General features: G+C 45.1%; 1 protein-coding gene across 1 annotated transcript in view; it reads right to left on the bottom strand.

Annotated features, from left to right (window-relative positions):
• Positions 1-22,100, bottom strand: part of SZT2 (SZT2 subunit of KICSTOR complex) — a 606,663-nt gene that overhangs the window by 71,786 nt on the left and 512,777 nt on the right. The window contains exons 61-65 of the mRNA XM_069227802.1: positions 18,257-18,527; positions 17,792-17,871; positions 17,250-17,375; positions 14,171-14,373; positions 3,453-3,543 (exon numbers count right to left, since the gene is read on the bottom strand). Of these exons, the coding sequence (XP_069083903.1) occupies positions 3,453-3,543; positions 14,171-14,373; positions 17,250-17,375; positions 17,792-17,871; positions 18,257-18,527 (771 nt within the window). The remainder of the gene's footprint in view (positions 1-3,452; positions 3,544-14,170; positions 14,374-17,249; positions 17,376-17,791; positions 17,872-18,256; positions 18,528-22,100) is intronic.

The raw sequence follows: 22,100 nt of genomic DNA, 5'->3' as shown, positions 1-22,100 counted from the left end.
ACGCCTCACACATTCACCAAGCACTACTGTGTAGACGTGTTATCCGCACAACAAGCCACAGTAGGTCAAGCCGTATTATGAACATTATTTCAGACTACTTCCACTCCTACAGGCTGATCCACCGCTTTTGGGGAGATAACTGCTTACTAGTCTATGCAAAACATGCGTATCTACAGCGACAGATGCCATCGAACTGAAAATGTCACTTACCCAGTGTACATCTGTTCGTGGCATCAGTCGCAGTAGATTCGCATGTGCCCACCCGCCTCCCCGGGAGCCTGTAGCAGTTTGGAAGTTACCTTCACCTATTTATATATGTATCATCTCAACCTTAAATAGGTGCATACTTAGTCACTCCATTGCATGGGCACTATTACTACAATTCAACTCCTACCTCACCCTCTGCGGGGAAAAACAATCGAAGATGGAGTCGACGCCCATGCGCAATGGAGACAAAAGGAGGAGTCACTCGGTCCCGTGACTCGAAAGACTTCTTCGAAGAAAAACAACTTGTAACACTCCGGCCCAACACCAGATGGCGAGCTATTGCAAAACATGCGAATCTACTGTGACTGATGCCACGAACAGATGTACACTGGGTAAGTGACATTTTCATTTCTTCCCACAGGAACTGTTGAAAATTGCAGTGTCCACTTTTTGCCATTTTAAAGAAAACTGTATAAATTGTTGATTTCATTCAAAGTCCTGATTATATCTATGCAAAGTACCTTTCATTTTATGTACTTACCTGCAAACTGAATCTTGTGGTTCTAGAAATAAATTAACAAAGCATATTTTTCTATATAAAAACCTATTGGTCTGGAGTTAAGTCATTGAGTGTGTGTTTCTTCTATTGCTTGTGTGTGAACAAAAAATGCTTAACACTACCCTCTGATAAGCCTAAATGCTCGACCACACTACCACAAATAGAGCATTATTATTATCTATAATTGCTTCTGTTAAGCCTCTGGGGAACCCTCGGACTCTGTACACACTATATCTCATTTAGATATAAGATATACAGAGCCAGCTTCCTACACAAGGTAAAAGACATCATCAGTATAATGATGGAGAAGCAAACCATCCGCTTCTCCACCATCACTTGTACCTTGAAGTGTTCCCTGTTCTGGTTTGATCAGGGTAAGAGTCAAAGAGGGAGAGAAGCCTCTGCGAGTAGTGGTGTCACAGCACAGGCATCGGGTAAGAGTCAGGAAGCAAGATAACTAGCTGCACTTCAATAGTTTCAAAAGACAACATTAGGCAGGCCTGGGCCATCTGACATGGGCGTCTGTACTAGATCATCAACCTGTGCCGGCGGAGCTGGCAGTGGTGCACTGGGTGGAAGTTTGTACTGGCATCAGTATGGGCCCAGTAATGGGTGCAAGGCGGCAGAGGGCACTGTGGGAGATTCAACCAGTGGTAAACGGACCAAAGGCCCCTGTAGCTCCATCAGGCATAATGCATGCAGAGGGAGCCAGAGCTCAGTAAAGGTTTGCAGCCTGGCCTACTTGAATGTCTCAATGTTTTGCTGCATCTAGAACAGCCCGAGAAAATCTAAGTGCTTTGGGGCCTGTTAAGGTATTGATTCTGTGGCCAGTTACATCGAAGGAATGCAGCTAAGAGCTGGACACCCTTGTGCCTCTTGATTTCTTGTGCTTGTGTTTAGACTTTGACTTACCTGAAGATTTTGAGCAGGAATTGGAGCAGTCGAAGGAAGAGCCCTGTGACACGGACCAGGCCAGTGAGTGGAAGGTGGATTAGACCTGTGTGAAGACTTCCACTTATGGCTTTTCACAGCCACATACAGCTTCGTAATTTGGTCTCAAATTTCCCTCTGGTGATTAGGGTGCACTGGTCACACAAATTGAAGCCATGACCAGAGCTCACTTAATGGCAGGTATACAACTGTCTACTGCTACTCTTGCTAATAAGAAATCAGTTCCAATTGCGACCACACAAAAGTTTAACCCTTACCTATTGCTCCTTTTTCAATATACACTATCAGATTAAGGGAGTTATTACAACTTTGGAGGAGGTGTTAATCCGTCCCAAAAGTGACGGTAAAGTGACAGATATACCACCAGCCGTATTACGAGTCCATTATATCCTATGGAACTCGTAATACGGCTGGTGGTATATCCGTCACTTTACCGTCACTTTTGGGACGGATTAACACCTCCTCCAAAGTTGTAATAACCCCCTAAGTCTACTGGCACCAGTCATTTTAGCTTTTTGTTGTTGTGGGTCATCATGAAACTCCTTTAACATTTATCGTCCTGGGGATGGTCTCACGTACTTGTGACACAACAGACTACAACATTGGCGTCTGTTCCACTCCTCACACAGTAATCACTGGATTGACGGATCAGCTGATGCTTACAAAGGACTGATTCCATTTACTAAGAGTGTGGACTCTACATACATTAAACTATGATGATCAAAAAAGGACTTCTGTTTCATTGTACATAATTAATGTATGTTTCATTGAGAATGCAAAATGAACCCTACAGTTCTGACTTTTTTTCCATTATACACAATGTAAATAATTTCTTTTGAAACTCAGATTCTGTACGCCTTTTTGTACTTCTCAATAGAGGCATATGGTTAATCAATTGATCTTGTGTGTCTTTAGATTAACTCTTTCAGACACCCATTTATTTGTATTGTATCATGTTTTCTCTAAATAACTTTATAAATGCTTCCCTTGTTAGCAACTAACCCTACTTGTTATTGATACTCTAGCTCCTGAAGGGTTATTGGGCTGTCCATCCTCATAGTAATGACCAGAGCCCAGGCATTAAAGAGACACCTCGTGGGGGTCTGTGACCGACACCTGCTTGGTACAGTCTCAACATGGAGGAAAGCCTATTATTTCCAGACAAGACATAGTTTCCTAGCACATTGTTTTTGTAGAATTTCGAAACCATCAGAAGACTGAGCAAGTTGGGAACAGAGCTCTGCATCTGCATCGAAAGGCACGGAGAGAAAGGAATAGACACCAATGCAGAAGCGTGTCACTTATATGCGGCTCTGCTCAGTCACTTCCAGGGCAGTACGGAGCCGCGCAACACCACCTACTGACACGCGGAAGCACTGCTGGAAAATTCTCAAGATCCAGTCTGTAACCTAGGAGATATTTAAAGGTGAGGAATCTGCAGTTAGAGGCACCCATCAGAAACAATATCAGTAGGCAGATGTAGGTGGATACGAGTCTAGAATAAGATGTGGGCAGGTGTAAAAACTGGAGAAAAGGGTTGATTGAATTTTAAAGTAGGAGAAGGAAGAGAAGGTGGCTGGATGTGAAGAGAGAATATTGAGAAGAAAGAAGTGAGAAAATTAAAAGACAAGACATTAAGAAGAATCTAGGAATCTTACATGCCCAATAAGCATCAGATTCTAAGCATAAAACAGAGGTTGTTACCTGTTTACAAATATACATTCCTGGTACGCACCTTGGGACTCCCTTCGCTCTTCTGTTTGGAGAAGGAAAAAGAAGCCCTGCCCTCAGAGATCAGGGAAGCCAGCGCCCGGATACGGTTTGTGCTGCAAGAGCAAAAGGGATAGAAAAGCAGACATATTTGTAAACAGTATGAAATATTTGGTGACTCAACCAACGTAAAGGGACAACATACTCACAGCACTGACTTGAGTATTGACAGTCTTATTGTCCACCATTCTCCAGAACAATGGGACTTCTTCCCATTGTAGGAAGATGCTGGAGAACCTTTAAAAGTGAATCAAAAAGTAACTCTGGAGCGCAGGTGAAATGTTTCATTCTTAGCCCATGCTCTGTCCTGTCTTAAGTCCACCAGCTGTCTAAAGTTCAGGTATTTTCCCCTCCATCTCACCAAGATGTTACAGAAATGCATACTTGGAGAATGCACAAGGGTACTAGGAATAGCAGCAGAAGAGCACCGTGTTGTAATGATTACCACAGTGATGTCTGGCCCATAAGTATTTGTCCAGAATCTATACACTAGGTAGCTCTCACCGTGACACTAACAGAGCTAATGGCCTTTTGCAGGTTTCACAATGTTGATGTGCGAGAGCTTCCTGCAAGTTTGAAGGGAACCTAGCCTATGGATGAGCCTTGACTGAGCTTCGACAAGACCCATACAATCTAACCAGGTAAATGTTTTCAGAAGGAATCGTTGAATCACTTTTGGTAGCATGGCTCAAGCAGCAAGGCCTTTGTAATGTGGTAGGGTGCATAAGCAACAACACAAAATAAAGATTTTCAGTGACCCAAACCAAGTTTGATAACAACATAAAAGGTTAAGACAAATGCAACCAAAATCAAGAAAACTGGAAAGGTTCTAAACTGCACAAAAAGTACCTCAAAAAGCCATTCAATATTATTTATTATGGGTCGCCTGAAAAACGACAAACTGGCACTCACTAAGTTGCCATGGAACTAAGACACCCCTGGTACCCAATCCATGAAGGAGCGTGGTCTGATGGTGATATGGGGGTTGGATCTACTGGAAATCTTTAACTTGAGATTTACAAACGTTTAGGCATTCAAAATATCTCAAGCAACACAAGCTCTGTGAATCTGTACACAGTGATCGGGCAGTCCTGCCACAGCTTAGCGCTTTCTGCCAAAATACAAAGCTGGGAAAAAGGTAAAACTCAGCCAGTCAAAATTGTGTTTTTTGAGATTTTGAGTATGGAGTATTTCCACAGTCCTCGTGATCTTTCCCCTCCCACATGTCCTGGCAGCAGTATTTACCTTGAACAAAACAATTCAAGTTTCCAGAACAGGCTTCAGAGACTACAGTCAACTTCTTGCAGGAGGTTATCCACAGCGCAGCCTCCAGGTCCACAAGAAATGCCCAACACCAGCTGACACACTTGGACTGTTCCAGGTAGGTAGCAGCATCCTCTGTCATTAGCCGTCCACAGCTTAAAGCAGCTTCACTGGGAAGCCCTTGACTCACTCTAGCCCCGTGTGTTAGCAGCCTGGCACCACCATTCCTGGAACAGAATGCTGAGAGCACAGACAGAGCAGGAGAGAAATCCCTGCAAGGCTATCTGGTAGGCAGGCACGGCTACTGAATGGTCTTTCCAGCTCCAAGCAGACTGTCCCAGGTAGTATGGTTTAAAGTGTAAACCAGGCAGACATTACTGGTGAGAAACACTTAGCCCTAATACAACTCCAAGGCTTCCAATATAGTTTATTCAGCAAAGTGAAACACTTGCTGTCCAGGGATTATATTTTATGGCATCAAGACTCTCCATGTGCCAACATTTTAAATGGAGAATGTTTCTCAGCTGTGCTGTGCTCTCATCTGCCTAGAACTCCACCCACAGAATTGTGCAGTCAGTCCAATGAGTTTCAAAGGCAATCTCTCCTGAGCCAACACTTGGCTAGGAGCATGGCTCTGCTAAATCTGCTTTAGAACGGAGGACAATACAACAGACTTCCATCAGGCAAAGATGCCTTAGTCAACCTCAGGGGACCCCTCCCTCCTATCCTGGCAATTGTGTGATCAATCCCTGAAAGTGCCAGGTGGACAGCTGGGTTGTTACACAGTGAGAAGTGAGTGTGATTCAAGGAAAAATGGATGTCCCTTGATGCACCATGGCTTTGTTCAGGCAGGATATTTCATAATAACTATAAAAAGATTTAGCAAATTTTCACAGATGATACCTGCACACTGCAAGTATAAATGTTACAACTTAAATGTTACATTGCAGTTTATACAGAATGATGTAATGCTGTAGAGGCTGCAAATATATTGTTCATTCCCACAGATGTACTTTGCAGCAGAGGAGACCAACAAAGACAGCTGCCTTACGAGAGTCACAGTTATGGAAATTTGGAAATAAAAATGTAAATTATTTCAATAGAGTGTAAGTGTGAGCCTATTACCAGGTCGGGGCATCAGCAGACATCAAAATGAACAAGTTACTTACGTACGGTAATGCCTTTTCTGGTAGAAACGTTTTCTAACTGCAGATTCCTCACCTTCTGAATATCCCAAAGCATCAGACTGGATCTGGAAACATTTGTAAAAATTCCATTGTGCATCAGTAGGTAGTGTTGTGCAGCTCTACGATGCTCCGTCCTGCTTCGGATATGCAGGGTCAGGGACCCTATATATGTGCTACCTCCACAACCTGATGTCTGTTTCTTTCTGAACTCTGCGCCAACGGACGTGGAGACCATAGAAGTCAACATGTGACAGTCTGCAAATGTTTACATTAGATGCTACTTTATTAATGGACTGTATGAGTCCATACCACAGAATGGGGAGGAGGGTGGGACGGTGAAGAATTTGCAGTTACAGTCTCTACCAGAAAAGGTGTTAAGTAACTTACTCTTCTGATAGACTTCCAACTGCAGATTCTTCACCTTCTGAATAGATGTCAAAGAAGTACATCTCCCCAGGTGGTGGATCAGTGGATTGGCTCAGAACAGAAAATCCTGCAGGACAAATAGGGCAAAATGTCTATCCCGCCAGACCTGACCACCCTAGCAGTAATGCTTAGTGGATGTGTAGGGGGTTGCGGTCATAGAAGCCTAGCAGATGTCCAAGACTTGTACCCTGCATGCCAATGCAGTGGTAGCAGCTGCTGGTTAGGTGGAATGAGCCCAAAGAACTTCAGGAGGTTGCTTTTTGGCCAGTGCATAGTTGATCATTCTCTTCTGTGCCGCTTCTGCTTTCCTTGCTCCAGAAAAACTGAGACGTTGGTCATCCTCTCGCTATTCCTGTGCATGATCAACGTAGAAGCTAAGGAATCTTTCTGGGTCAAGACGTGGAGCAGTTCTTCCTCCTTGGAAGGATGAGGCTGTGCACAGAAATCCGGCAAGTGATGGATTGTCCTATATGAAAGGGAGTCATTACCTTGGGTAGGAATGCTGCTTCTGTCTAGAGGACAAGTTTGTCTGGTATGAATGAAGTGTACGGTGGCACCACAAACAATGCCTAAAGTTCACTCACTCGCCTAGCATATGTTATGACGATGAGGTAAACTGTCTTGATGGTTAACACGCAAACGGGACAACTGTGCATGGGCTCAAAAGCAGTGCACAAGCGGTAGGTGAGAGCTGAATTAAGGTCCCACCACGGCATGAGAAATGGTGTTGGCGGCAACATGTAGCTCAACCCCTTCGAAAAGCACATCACAACAGGTGATTTGAAGAAAGTAAGCTGACCTGGTAAATGTAGAAAAGCCGAAAGTGCCAACAAATACACTAACTCTGGTCGTAGCAAGGCCATGTTAGGCCAGTGAAATACAAAACAGAAGAATGTCAGATAAATTAGCTTGTAAGGGTTGAAGATGGCATGAGGAACACCAAACAACAAACTTATCCCAGTGCCTTGCATTCACTGTATTGGTAGGACACCTGGCTGCCAGAATGACCCTAACCACTTCGGAAGGAAGATTGAAAGCCATTAAACTGTCACCATTGAATCTCCATTCATCGAGATGTGGGTTTTGCAAGCTCAGGTGCAGAACTGGGTGCTGCTGCTGTAACAGGAGTCTCCTGAAGGGGCAGCTGAATTGGAGAAGAAAAGCTCACGGCAGAGGTTCTGGGTACCACACTTCTCAACCAGTCTGTAGGAGTCTTGAGCTCCAGAGTAGGCGAGAGGCTGCCGTGAGAACTTCAATGTGCAAAAGCTTTGACACTGCACATTCTCTGTGGTGGGGAACAGATCATGCCAAAGTCATCCCTCCTGCTGGAAGCCACCAAGTGACACCTCAGAGCGTAACTGCATTCATCATCTTGCGTTCAGAGACCCCGCCAGGTGTTGTGCGATCATGGATATATCTGAGCGTTAAGCCATTTCCAGAGACATAAAGCCGCTTGGAACAGACCCACATACCAACACTGCCCTATTATTTCCAGTACCACATGGCAGTTGTGTTGTCTGTGAGCAACTGTACATGTTCCCCTTTGATGGTTGGGAGGAAGGCCTTTAGCGCCATGCAAATTGTTTGCAACTCAAAGTTGATGTGGAGGCGAGCTTCTGCTGTAGACCAGAGTCCTCTGATTTTCCTTCTCTCCAGATAACCTCCCCAACCCAACAACAACGCGTCTGTCATGAACGTTAGTACTGGGTGGAGTTGGGTGGGAGAGTCTCCCTCCGGTCCAATTGCTGTTGCCTAGACACCACTGCAGGTTTTTTGCAGTCTCCTTTGAGTGCTTTGGTGCTGAGCCCACCAAGACTTCAGATCCCACTGCAGAGTCCACATGTGCCACCTTCTGTGGTCCACAACCAGGGTGCAGGAGGCGAAGAAGCCTCAGACCCAATCATACTGAGACCCAGGTTGCAGGCTGAAACATTGGGATCATAGCCAGAATGTCCTGGACTCATTGAGGTGAAAGATGGCTTGGAAAAGCACCATATTCAGTATGGCCTCAATAAAGGGGACTTTCTGTGAAGGAGTCAGGTGTGACATCCGCACATTGATGGAAAAACCCAATGATGTTAACAGGTTGGCCGTCATCTGGAGGTGGTTTACGACCATTACTAGCCTGCCTTCCATAACCAGTCATTGAAGTATGTAAGAATTCCCAATCTTCGCAGATGAGCTGTGACCACCACCATCACTTTTGCGAACACCAGAGGAGCATAGGCCAGGCCAAAAGGGAGAACGGAGATCTCTTAGACTACCTGAAACCTAGACAGTATCTCTTGGACTACCAGATGGGGATGTGAAAATAGGTGCCCTGCAAGCCGAGCTCCACAATACATTCTCCTGGATCCAGGGCAGACTGACCTTGGGCCAGGATGAGCATTTTCAACTAGTCCTTCTAAAGGGAGAAGTTCAGAGGTCAACAATCCAAGATGGGATGGAGGTCTTTCTACTTTTTCAGCACCAGAAAGTAATAGGAGTAGCAACCAGTCCTGATCTCTGATGCTGGCACCCACTGTACTGTTTCCTTGAGAAAGAGAGCCAGAACGTCTTCTCATGTGAGCTCTGTGAAACAGTAGAACAGCACCTTCAGCTCTGCAGGCACAAGTGAGCAATTTGACATTCTTGGAGCTCCTTTTCCACCATCAAAGACACTAACCGATAAGCTGGGCTCTCAGAAGCTGGCCTTGTGGTTAAAGGCCGGTTTCCTGTATCAAACAAGTATGTGATGACATACTGCCTCTCTCGATGGTGAAATAAAGTGCTAATTCTGCATTTCAAAGCCTCAATAGAAAGGTGGATTTTACATAATCACAAGTTGCCTGGGTACATATTATTTACATTCTTTTCTCTTCATTGGATATCAGCACAATTACTCTGATGTTTGTTACTATATCTTTGTATATCTACTGGCCTCGTTTGCCTTCTAATGCTAGCATCTAACCCAGAGTTCATGTGTGTGCCCACTTTGGTGTGACCAGGACTGGTCTCATAGGAAATAAGTCAGTGGCTTTGCCTCCTTTTTCTTGTCCAAGATCCCACTCATATTACTCTCCTTAACGCTGAACTTGCACCATTCTGTAGTGACATAACCTCTCCTATACACTCTCACCATTACTGATACACTAATTTGTCCTGCACATAATGTCAACAAATCATTGCTTCAAAAGAGCAGTGGTAATCCTTTGACTTAAAGTTCCTATCACAGACTCAACCACAGTAACAAACTATTAGACAGTTCAACTCCTGTCCTTCACAGAAACTAGTGTTGGACAAGCTCATACCTTTTCAATCATAAACTACTTGACCACACATCTCCATTCAACAACAGTCCTCAACCAAGTTGATAACCTTGTTACAACTGCACTTTGTCTGATGTCTATACTCATTCCACTCAACCACTTGCACCCGTCAACACAGCTGATCACACTGAACACAAATGCCCACACTGTTCACATAGCATTTGCTTGAACCTCAATATTTTTTCGCTTCCACACCAGCAGCCCTCACTTTCTGTCAACAGTCACTGACTACCTGTAGGAAAGTGCCCCCTTTTGGGATGGTTAACCCCCACGCTCCCAATTTGTGCATGATATTGATGCTGATCCTGCTAACCATGCCCCAGCCCCAGTGTTCTTTCCCAAAACGGTACCATTGTTCACACAATTGGCACACCCCTGGCACACAGCTAAGTCACTTGTAAAAGGTACCCATGGTACAAAGGGCTCTGTGGACAAGGAAGGTCCCCAAGGGTTGCAGCATGTATTGTGCCACCCTAAGGGCCCCCTCACCAAACACATGCACATTGCAGCTTGTGTGTGTTGGTGGGGATTAAAAGACCAAGTCAACATGGTACCACCCTCGGGGTGCCAAGCCCACAAACCACTGCCTGGCATAGGCAAGTCACCCCTCTAGCAGGCCTAACAGCCCTAAGGCTGGGTGCACCATACCACAGGTGAGGGCTTAGCTGCATGACCAATATGCCCCTATAGTGTCTAAGTCCATTCTTAGACATTGTAAGTGCAGTGTGCCACACCTAGTAGTTTGGGAGTATGTTATTACGAACTCTACCGCTCCCCGATGGCTTCACTGAAGCCTGGCAAGTGTTGGATTTAATGGAAAATGCACCCACAGGGCATCTTAGCGATGCCCCTGTTTTTTAACCAACGCTTTAGTGCAAGACTGGCCGGTCTGTGCCTGCCTGTCACTAACAGACAAGTTTCTGACCTTATGGGGTTAGAGCCTTTGTGCTCCCTGAGGCTAGAAACAAAGCCTGCTCTGGATGGAGGTGCTTCAAACCTACCCCCTGCAGGAACTGTAACAGTTGGCGGTGACCCTCGAAGGCTCAAGCCTCCTGTTACAGTGCCCCAGGGCACTCCAGCTAGTGGACATGCTCGCCCCCCCCCAACACAAAGTCCCACTTTTGGCAGTACGTCAGGTGGCAAAATTAGGTAAAACAGAAAGTAGTGACCACTCCAGCTAGGACCACCCCTAAGGTGTTGCGAGCTGAAGTGACCCCCTTCCTGCAGAACCCTCCATCTTGGTTTGGAGGACAGGGACCAACAGGGTTAGCCCTGTCACCCTCCCCAAAGGGAGAGGACACCGAAAGGGTGTAGTCACCCTCAGGGATAGTAGTCACTGCCCTCTGACTCCTGTACCTAGCTCATAAAATTCCTGGTGACCTCAAGAAGAAAGAAGAAGGACTGCTAAGCTGACCACCCCAGCAGAGAAGACTACAGACACCAACTGATTTGGTCCCAGCCCTACCGGCCTGTCTGCAACTTCTGAAACCCTGCTACAAAAAGGCGACGCATCCTGCAGGACCAGCAACCTCTCCAAACTCCCAGAGGACCACCTGCCCACCATAGGGCCAAGAATTCCTGAGGACAGCGGCCCTGTCCACGAGAAACAACAACAAGGACTCCAGAACTGGAGATTCCAAATGCCAAAAGGTACCCCTGCACCCACACCCCCTTGGGGAATCCAACCCCCGGTGCAGCAACATTCAGCAGGAGGCCCTCCTCTCTGTTCAGCCTGTGGTTTTCCAGAACCGACCCCCTAGACTCAGCCTGCAGCCTACTATTGACCCCCAGGGTCCCACTACGGAAAAGGATCGGAAGCCCAACACTGTGTTTGCACCCTGCACCCGGCCACCCCTGTGCCGCTGAGGGTGTGCGTTTGGTGCTGACCTGGTCCCCATAGTGCTCACCTAAAACCCCTTAGGTCTGCCCTCCGAAGTTGCGGGTACTTACCTGCTGGCAGATCTCTTTCCGAGTGCCTCCAGTCTCGAAAGAAGCCCATGTTAAATCTGACAGCAACTTTGACCTCTGCGCCCGGCAGGCCTGTGTTGCAGGTGGTGGGTGCTAGGGATTAACTTGAACCCCAACCTGTGAACATCATAAACCCCAGAGACTGGAACTGTACGTCTCGTACTTACCTCAAAAACTTCACTAACTTTTCTTCCCCCTAGGTCTGTATTGAAAATTGCACTGTCAACTTTTGGAACAGAACATTGCTACTTATTTGTAAATTGTTTTCTTTGCCAAATCTAAAAAAAAAAAAAGCGTCTGATACATATGTTTGATACTTACTTACAAATATAGTTACCTGCAACAAGATCCTTGTGGTTCTAGAATTAAAGTAACAAAATATATTTTTGCTATATAAAAATAATTAGCCTGGAGTTAGTCACTGAGTGTGTGCCTCATTTCTTGACTATGTGTGTACAACAAATGCTTCGCACTACCCTCTGATAAGCCTAACTGCTGACCATACTACCACAAAAGAGAGCATTTGTATTATCTACTTTAGCCTCTGTTAAGCATCTGGGGAACCCCTGGACTCTGTACACACTAGATCTAATTTTGATACGGTAAATACAGAGTCAGCTTCCTACACTACCCATCTGCATTCAGTTCACCTTAAAATGTATATAAGCAATCAACTCTTCTAGTACCAATCAACAAATCTAGTCGTCAGCAGGCTTCAGTACTCCAATAATCCTTCACCCCTAAACACAAAGTTGTCAATGTTACTGCTCTTCCTTTGTCCGTCCTATCACGCACTACTTCCTCCTCCTATTATCACCAACCAGCAGCTATCAGACAAAAATATGGTCCTATTCAAGTTCCAGAGGTATATCTTCAAAGCTATCCAGGACCAACTACCTCAGAATTAAAATCATTATCTTTAATGACTCACACGACTTGAACTCAGCAATCCAAAATCTCTCCAAGCCATTTTGTGAAGTGTTCTACCTTAATTTCTTCATGCTTGCACCCTACATTGGAATCTGTTTGTGGAGTACTTGGAACACATCTGCCCTCTAAGTCCCCAAGGCAACCTCAAAGGTAAAAAGAAGGTCCAAGACCCACCTTCAGCACCTGCTGCCAGATTTATGAACTCTCATCCATCCTTGTAACCCCTTCTCTCTCTCTAGCTAATATTAAATATTATTTATGGAAGTTGTTACATTCCTTCAAGAATACAACCTACTGCTCGGTTGTCACAAAGTATTAGAATACAACCTCTGCAAATCCAGTGTATATCTGGCTAGCTCTTACTGCTAATCTTAATCTCTCACTTTCTGACCAAACTGACAGTAGTCAGAGCAGGTCTGAGTCACCAAAGCTGAAGAGTAATGATGCGCATTAACTATTGGTGGTATGCAAATAGTCACGCAAAGGAATCCTCCTTACTTCCACCTTCAAACATCTAGGATTGGGCTCTTTGGCCACTCAGCCTCACCCAGCGAGGTCTCGGACTACAGCTTGACCTTTCAACTTAGCTGTGCTGAATAGAGGATCAAGGAGAGGCAGCTGGGCAGGAAAGGGCTGATCTCTCTAGGCAGCATCCGACATAAGATCCTCCTTCTGGTACTACATAGCATTGCTGGGCTCAGTGGAACACCCATGGCATGAACAGTCCTATTCCGTTTGCTTGACCATGACATGGAGTGCACTACGGATTATGTCTTGGCCTCACCCATAATACTGCATTGTTCCTCAAAGACTGATGGCAAAGGGTGGAACTTCATCCCATGCTCTGGCTTCTGCATTTGCTTGAACCATGGACACTATCAGGTTTCAGCATTCTCCTCAGTGCCATTTATAATCGTATTAAAGCGACAACGGCACACAATCGGGTTAATATCCTGGTTTGCTTTTTTGGTTTTATCAACCAGATGAAAGTTAACTCTAGATTGCATAGTAGAGCCTCCAACTTAACTCAAACTGCGTTGCAACAAAAGGCATAGTGAAAACCCTCTGCACCCTCTCAGACAACCTAATATTTCATCAGAAAGGCAGCTAAGGCAACCAGCAGGTGCAGCACTTTAATCCTATCCATGCAGATTTTCAAAAGATGCCTTATCTTATCCCTCTATCACAAGTCTGTCACAATAATTCATGAACTGACTGGATATCTCCAGTCCTCGGTAACAAGAATGTAACATACACCAAGACTCAAAGTATTACATATAAAAAATACACATGTTCTCCATACTGCTGTCAGGCTACCCAAAACAATTCTACAAGTGTTTGTCTTCCCAAGAATTTCCAGATTGATTGCTTCTTGTATCTGCCACAACATCAACAATTGCACATTTTGAACTGTGATATTTTGAGGGATGTTCTTAGAAAGGGGCTAGAGACTTCACCTATATGCTTGAACTGTAATACATTACCCATAGGCATGTTAACACATGTAAAATTAAATACATCTATGAAAGAGGCTTAGCTGACCACAGAAAGCATCAAAACGATGTGGAACAGGTGAAAGATGCTACTGTTGTGGTGCTCACCTTCTGGCCGGAGAGTGGGGCCGCACCTGCACCAGGATGAAGCCCATGCTCTGCAAGTACTGTATGTACTGCTGCATGAAGGTGTTGCACATCTCCAGCAGCCATGGCTCGTCTCGCAGCTTTGAGGGCAGCATCTCGACTGAATCACAGCTGTAGCTACGATCACGACCTGATGCATTTGAGTCATTAGAGCGGTGCCTCTTCTGTAAAACAGGAGATGGTGGTGAGTACTGCTAGTATTGCAGCCAACAAGGGCACAAATTATCCAAACTTTCCCTACTTCTAAGAAACTCTGCCTACTTCCAAGACTCACTGCTCTCCTTCTTTGGGCATCATTCTTAGGGTGCTGATGTCTGGCTTCTGTTCACTAACACTGATGTCAACTGTCTTGCAACTACAGTCTGTCCCCTTTTGATCTGGCTGTAGGTTTGAATGAAAGCATGACGCCACGGTTGCAGCTGCATGAAGCAACTGTTATGTTAAGAATGTGTTTTATTGAGAGCTACTAATAGCCGAAGGTGTCTAGGCGCTAGCTGAAAACCCCCGAAGTACTACCAAGCAGGGTGACTAAGGGCAAAAAAATCCAGGGTCTCCTTGAAAAGCCACGTTTTGACGGCTTTCCTGAAGGCTAATAGAGTTGGAGCTGCTTTGAAGATGATAGGCAGAGCATTCCATGCCTTGGAAGCTCCACGAAATAATCTTCTGCCTTCCCAGGTAATCGTTTATATCTGGGAACTGAACAAAGCATACAGGATGCAGCCCTGAGTGATCTGCCCGGTTTACACCAGTTAATGTTATCCTTAAAAAAAGTAAGGCCTTGATTATTCCGTGCTTTATACGTTGCCACTGCATGAAGCTATTTTTGCTACTGCGTGAAGCCATGGTTGCTACTACCATGCTGTTATATCCAAAGCTTTGCTGGTCAGTATAAGGAGTCTGCTGTGGGACAAAAATCCTAAAAACAATTTGCTTTTGTATTTGTACCATTTAAACAGGAATATAACTTCTCATTCAGAATGATCCTCAAATGTTTCTTCTTCAATTAGGCACCATTCCAGTCAACAGTTATCTAGTTCTGCTCATCCTCCATGTTTTTGTCCCTCTTGCCATGTATGATGGTGAGGAGACGTGGCCTTCTGGCTAGAGCTACTGCTGATGACTCTGGAACATAAGGAACTAGGTTTAACATCCTGTGATTTCGGCAAATCATTTTTGCTCTCCCTGTGCCACAAAAGGGAAAAATTGTGTAAAAATCTGGTTCTGTTGCCAAGCATATTAATGCTACTGGGCCAGGTTTGCACTCCTTACTTACTGAAAAAATGAGAGGTCTCTGTAGGCCAAGCTCACAAGTTATTTCAGATGCAAATCACGACTGGAAATAAATGACTGCGTAAGGTACAAGGGTTGAATGTTCAGTTCACAATGGTGTGATTAGTGGCTCTGAGGGGGACCGAGAATACCTACACATAGCTGGCCATAAAGAGACTGAGCACCAGGAAGAGTGGGGATGAAGTGTGGCTATTAGGCCTGTTTCTCCCAATGTGCCCGGGTGCGCTTGTACATATGGCACATTTCCAAAACCAAAATGTGTCACTTACAAATAGATGTGTTCTGAAGTTCCAGGAAGTGGATCCACGTTGTGCTATAGGACTCAGTCCACATTCAGAACATAAACGTTTTTGGATTACTGACAGGGGATGGCTGTCAGGATGGGCAGTAGGGGAAGGCCCCACTTAAGATGTTTCTTGAGAAATCACAGACACTTGGTGGCATGGGTTACTTTTAAGTGCCTCACAGCTGTGTCACTGGGCCAGGAAGACAATTGCTGCCTGACTGAGCATGGCCAGACAGGACCAAAAGGGGTGGGAGATGAAGACCTCAGCCCTGTACCACTCCATATTCCCACTGCATAACAGAGGGACAAGTGTTTTTTTTTCTAAACATACGTAGGTACTTCTAGTGGAGTACATCTGAAAAGGAACTACTACACGCCTTGCTTCCAGTTCTACGAGGGAGAGAGGGAGAGAGAGAGGGAGGGGGAGAGAGAGAGAAAGGGAGAGGGAGGGGGAGGAGAGGAAGGGGGAGGGAGAGAGAGAGAGAGCGCGAGAAAGGTGATGTCTGTGTTTTCTGGGCCACGTGTTTGCACCAGTGACCACAGGAGTTCAGCTGATATGCAGGCTGCAGCGTGTGCATACAATGGGATCCAATTCCCATCATAATCGCCAGCACTCAGGGGCTGTGCAAGTACTGCATCAAATGCCATTTCATTGCAAGTGTGAATTGAAATGCTTTAGCGTGGCTTCGTACAGCTCTGAAAATATACAGATTTTCTGGTATTAAAATAAAATAAAGAATTTTCTGAAGTCACTCAGTTATGCTTCATGTCTGGCTTTTCCGTTCAATTTATGTAATTTATGTAAAAAAAGATCCCTCCAGGCACTGATAATGATGACTTGGAGATGTGATTACACAGATGTACTCAAGCTGCCAGTGGCCCATCCAGGCTGGAGTTTCATTTTACAGGAGGGAGTACCCAGTCAAGATTGAACCATACTTAGTGCCAGTTACAGTGACGTGGTGAAGGAGGTCGTGAATTCAGAGAGGGATGCCTGTGGCCACGTCTGAAATTCCAGGTGACCGGTATCAATGGTTATCAGCTCCAGGGCAGATGCGAGTTCATCTAAACTTCAAAAGTTGGCTCTAAAATGCCTAACTCTGAAAACACCTGCAGCCATCTATTACTAATTTATAAAGACTTGACAATATCACATACCATAACTTGCTTCTCCCGCGTCTTTCTTAAACTACACCCCTCCCTGTAGGTTCGCACTAGACTTCCCATCAGCTTTTTCCCAGGCAGACCATTCCACCACCTTTCCAGTTTCCAAGCCTAGCCTTCTGGAGTCTTCAGCTCTGTCTAGCCCTCTCTTTCCTGGATTGTCGTTCTTTCTGTCCTTGATATTGCACTCTGTCTTGAGATACGTGTTTACTCTAAAATGATAAATACCTTAACAGTCTGGCCATGCTGTATATAAACGTCAAATTAGCAACATGAACCTTTCTCTTGTTCAGAACTCACCTTCCCTTCACATTTCACCTGCTGGTCTGCCTGGATCTGTTGACGGAAGACAGAATCAAACAGGAGTGGGGTGGCACAGTAGTGAACCAGCCGGGAAGATTGCTTCAGAGTGTCCAGATCCGCAGTCTGCAAACAGAAGATGGATGGTAAGACACTGGGGATGTTCTATCTCCTCTGAATACAAGAAAAGTTAAGGCAGAGTGGTCTAGAGGGTCAGGCTTGGGAAAAGGGGTGTGCTTGTGTAGTCTGGTGCAGAATCTATCCTCAAACGGAGGGTCTGCTCTAGCAGAGCAGGCCTCTAATAAAGATGGAGTGGTATAACATTTGTGACATTGGCAGCAATTTAAGCCGACAAAGATATCCAGAGTCCCAAACGCAAACTGCCACTTCCCTTCTGAGTCCCACTATGCACTCCTGCTTCATGTGTGGCTCATTGGAATATGTGAAAAAAGCTATTGACTTCACAGTGATGAGTACTTTGGACACCGAAAGATGGACAGACATTTAGTGATGAGCATTCAGTCACAAAGATGCACACTTACACTGATAGGCATGTTAGACTGAGCCGATCTTTGCTGCCACGTCACAAACAGGTTCTCAATCTTCAACTGCTTCTCCACTTCTGAAAGAGACATCACAGCGCATGTCAGGGCGGGGTGTCTGGAGCAGGCTCTGTGCCTTCTAGGGCCCACTCTAAGGGTTCCAAGCACCTTCAGTGACACCATCAGTATGTTACTCTTAACACTCTATGTCCCCACCTTGGTTAGTGATTGCCAATAACTGATATCCTGACCCGCCATTTCTAGGGGACGAAGTCACATTCCCCCAAGAAGAGTACCGCTGAATCCCAGCACCTCTCACGCCATGTATTGTAAAGATTCTACTCATGTCACGAAGCGTGTCCTTCACGGGCGCTGCATGCCTCACAGAACTCATTGGGGTTCTAGCTGTTCCCCATTCCACAACCACAGACGATAAACACAGGTCAGATAAACATCACCATGTACCTCGCCTCTCCATGTTCTTGATTTCCAGGAAGTGCGCGCCGTGAGTAGACACGGTGTCCTGATGCCCAGAGTCCGCAGCATGATGCGAGGGCCGGGAGGCCACGATGTCTCGCAGGGCCTCGTCAAACATGACCATGTCAGGTGGGAAGTGAAGCGAGGGCTGGCTACGGCCCGGAGTGCCAAGCCGGCCCTGCTCTTTGTTGGCCGGAGGAGTGGAACTTCTGATTAGGATGTCTGCTTCCATGGTGGAGTTGAGGAAGGGGTTTGGCTCCTAGTGCAGGACGAAAATGTATTAAAGGAAAGTACAGGATTAAAGACAAATGAAACAATCAGAAAATAATACTACTACCGAGGAGCAAAGGGAGAGGAATAATATCTTGCCAAGTACACCACAGATTGAATACGTTTGTGTTATGAAAGGGTCAAGAGGAGGGCTTGGAGGAGGTAAACAATGCAGAATGTAAGACAGAATTACTGGCATATCAAGGGGACAAAAAAGTGGTATAAGGCAGAGGCAAGTGTGCGCCCAAAGGATTTTACGTTTGGTCTACGTAAATCAAGGCTGATGTTCTGGTTATAACTCCCACGCCAAAGGCTATATGGCTTTTCACTGATATATTTCTGAGTTCCATCAATATATCTATATTTAGTGATTTCAGTGAATCCAATCTAAATTAATTCAAGATGATTTATGACGACTGACAAATGAAAACTGTTAGACATTCACACTAGAAAGTAAGGCTCTGTAACAGAAACTGTAACTGATTTGCAGTTGTCCTCAGTTGCAAACAGTGCAATAGCAGCCGAGTTGAGTGATTTGCAAAATGATCAAGTTACTTGCCATTCTAAAAAAAAGTGTAGCTGATGATATGTCAAAATTAAATTTGGGAACTAATTAGCTTTGCAGATGTACCCTCCACAGAACAGAGGGGAGTGAGGAATATGTGATTACACAGAGTAGCCATCAGAAAGACTTAACCAAATATAATGAAAATGTCACTTACCCAGTGTACATCTGTTCGTGGCATCAGTCGCAGTAGATTCGCATGTTCTGCAATAGCTCGCCATCTGGTGTTGGGCCGGAGTGTTACAAGTTGTTTTTCTTCGAAGAAGTCTTTCGAGTCACGGGACCGAGTGACTCCTCCTTTTGTCTCCATTGCGCATGGGCGTCGACTCCATCCTCGATTGTTTTTCCCCGCAGAGGGTGAGGTAGGAGTTGAATTGTAGTAATAGTGCCCATGCAATGGAGTGACTAAGTATGCACTTATTTAAGGTTGAGATGATACATATATAAATAATTGAAGGTAACTTCCAAACTGCTACAGGCTCCCGGGGAGGCGGGTGGGCACATGCGAATCTACTGCGACTGATGCCACGAACAGATGTACACTGGGTAAGTGACATTTTCAGTTCGATGGCATCTGTCGCTGTAGATACGCATGTTCTGCAATAGACTAGTAAGCAGTTATTTCCCCAAAAGCGGTGGATCAGCCTGTAGGAGTGGAAGTAGTCTGAAATAATGTCCTTAATACAGCTTGACCTACTGTGGCTTGTTGTGCGGATAACACGTCTACACAGTAGTGCTTGGTGAATGTGTGAGGCGTAGACCATGTGGCTGCCTTACATATTTCTTGCATTGGGATGTTTCCTAGAAAGGCCATGGTAGCACCTTTCTTTCTGGTTGAGTGTGCCCTTGGTGTAATGGGCAGCTGTCGTTTAGCTTTAAGGTAGCAGATTTGGATGCATTTAACTATCCATCTGGCTATACCTTGTTTTGAAATTGGGTTTCCTGCATGAGGTTTTTGAAATGCAATAAAGAGTTGTTTAGTCTTTCTGATGTTCTTTGTTCTGTCAATGTAATACATTAATGCTCTTTTGACATCTAATGTATGTAGTGCCCTTTCAGCTACGGTATCTGGCTGTGGAAAGAACACCGGAAGTTCCACTGTTTGATTTAGATGGAACGGTGAAATAACCTTTGGCAAAAATTTAGGATTGGTCCTTAGGACGACTTTATTTTTGTGTAGTTGTATAAAAGGTTCCTGTATAGTAAACGCCTGAATCTCGCTTACTCTTCTCAGGGAAGTAATGGCGATGAGAAATGCCACCTTCCAGGTTAGGAACTGTATGTCGCAGGAGTGCATGGGTTCAAAAGGTGGACCCATAAGTCTAGTTAGGACAACATTTAGGTTCCATGAAGGAACAGGTAGTGTTCTTGGTGGTATAATTCTCCTAAGGCCCTCCATGAATGCTTTAATGACTGGTATTTTATATAGGGAAGTTGAATAGGTAGTCTGCAGGTATGCAGATATTGCTGCAAGGTGAATCTTAATGGAAGAGAAAGCTAGGTTAGATTTTTGTAGGTGAAGCAAGTAACCCACTACATGTTCTGGAGTTGTGTGTAATGGTTGTATTTGATTAATATGGCAGTAGCAAACAAACCTCTTCCATTTACTTGCATAGCAGTGCCTGGTGGATGGCCTTCTTGCTTGTTTTATGACTTCCATACATTCTTGGGTAAGTTGTAAGTGCCCGAATTCTAGGATTTCAGGAGCCAGATTGCTAGATTCAGCGATGCTGGATCTGGGTGTCTGATCTTTTGGTTGTGCTGTGTCAACAGATCTGGCCTGTTGGGCAATTTGATGCAGGGTACCACTGATAGGTCTAGCAGCGTTGTGTACCAGGGTTGCCTTGCCCAAGTTGGTGCTATCAGTATGAGTTTGAGTTTGCTTTGACTGAGTTTGTTTACCAGGTAAGGAAGGAGAGGGAGAGGAGGAAAAGCGTAAGCAAATATCCCTGACCAGTTCATCCATAGGGCATTGCCTTGGGATTGTTTGTGTGGGTATCTGGATGCGAAGTTTTGGCATTTTGCGTTCTCCCTTGTCGCAAACAAGTCTATCTGAGGTGTTCCCCAGAGTTTGAAATAAGTGTTCAGTATTTGGGGGTGAATTTCCCATTCGTGGACCTGTTGGTGATCTCGAGAGAGATTGTCTGCGAGTTGATTTTGTATCCCTGGTATAAACTGTGCAATTAGGCGAATTTGGTTGTGAATTGCCCAATGCCAAATTTTTTGTGCTAACATGCTTAACTGCGTGGAGTGCGTCCCTCCCTGCTTGTTTAGATAATACATTGTTGTCATGTTGTCTGTTTTGACGAGAATGTATTTGTGAACTATTATCGGTTGGAAAGCTTTTAGTGCTTGAAAAACTGCAAGAAGTTCTAGGTGATTGATATGCAGTTTTGTTTGATGTACGTTCCATTGTCCTTGTATGCTGTGTTGATCGAGGTGTGCTCCCCACCCTGTCATGGAAGCATCTGTTGTTATTACGTATTGTGGCACTGGGTCTTGAAAAGGCCGCCCCTTGTTTAAATTTATGTTGTTCCACCACAGAAGCGAGAGGTAAGTTTGGCGGTCTATTAACACCAGATCTAGAAGGTGACCCTGTGCTTGAGACCACTGTGATGCTAGGCATTGTTGTAAGGGCCTCATGTGCAGTCTTGCGTTTGGGACAATGGCTATGCATGATGACATCATGCCTAGGAGTTGTAATACCATCTTTGCTTGTATCTTTTGTGTTGGATACATGCGTTGTATGATGGTGTTGAAATTTTGAATTCTTTGTGGACTTGGAGTGGCTACTCCTTTTGATGTGTCTATTATGGCTCCCAGGTATTGTTGTACCTTGCGTGGCCGAATCTTGGATTTTGTGAAATTGACGGTGAACCCTAGTTTGAAGAGGGTTTGTATGATATGATTTGTGTGATTTGAGCACTCTATTAACGAATGGGCCTTGATTAGCCAGTCGTCTAGATATGGGAACACATGTATTTGCTGCCTTCTGAT

The sequence above is a fragment of the Pleurodeles waltl genome, chromosome 4_1, assembly GCF_031143425.1.
Source record: "Pleurodeles waltl isolate 20211129_DDA chromosome 4_1, aPleWal1.hap1.20221129, whole genome shotgun sequence".
Lineage (NCBI taxonomy): Eukaryota > Metazoa > Chordata > Amphibia > Caudata > Salamandridae > Pleurodeles > Pleurodeles waltl.
Note: the sequence above shows the minus strand (reverse complement) of the source record. Positions and strands in the feature narration are given on the sequence as shown.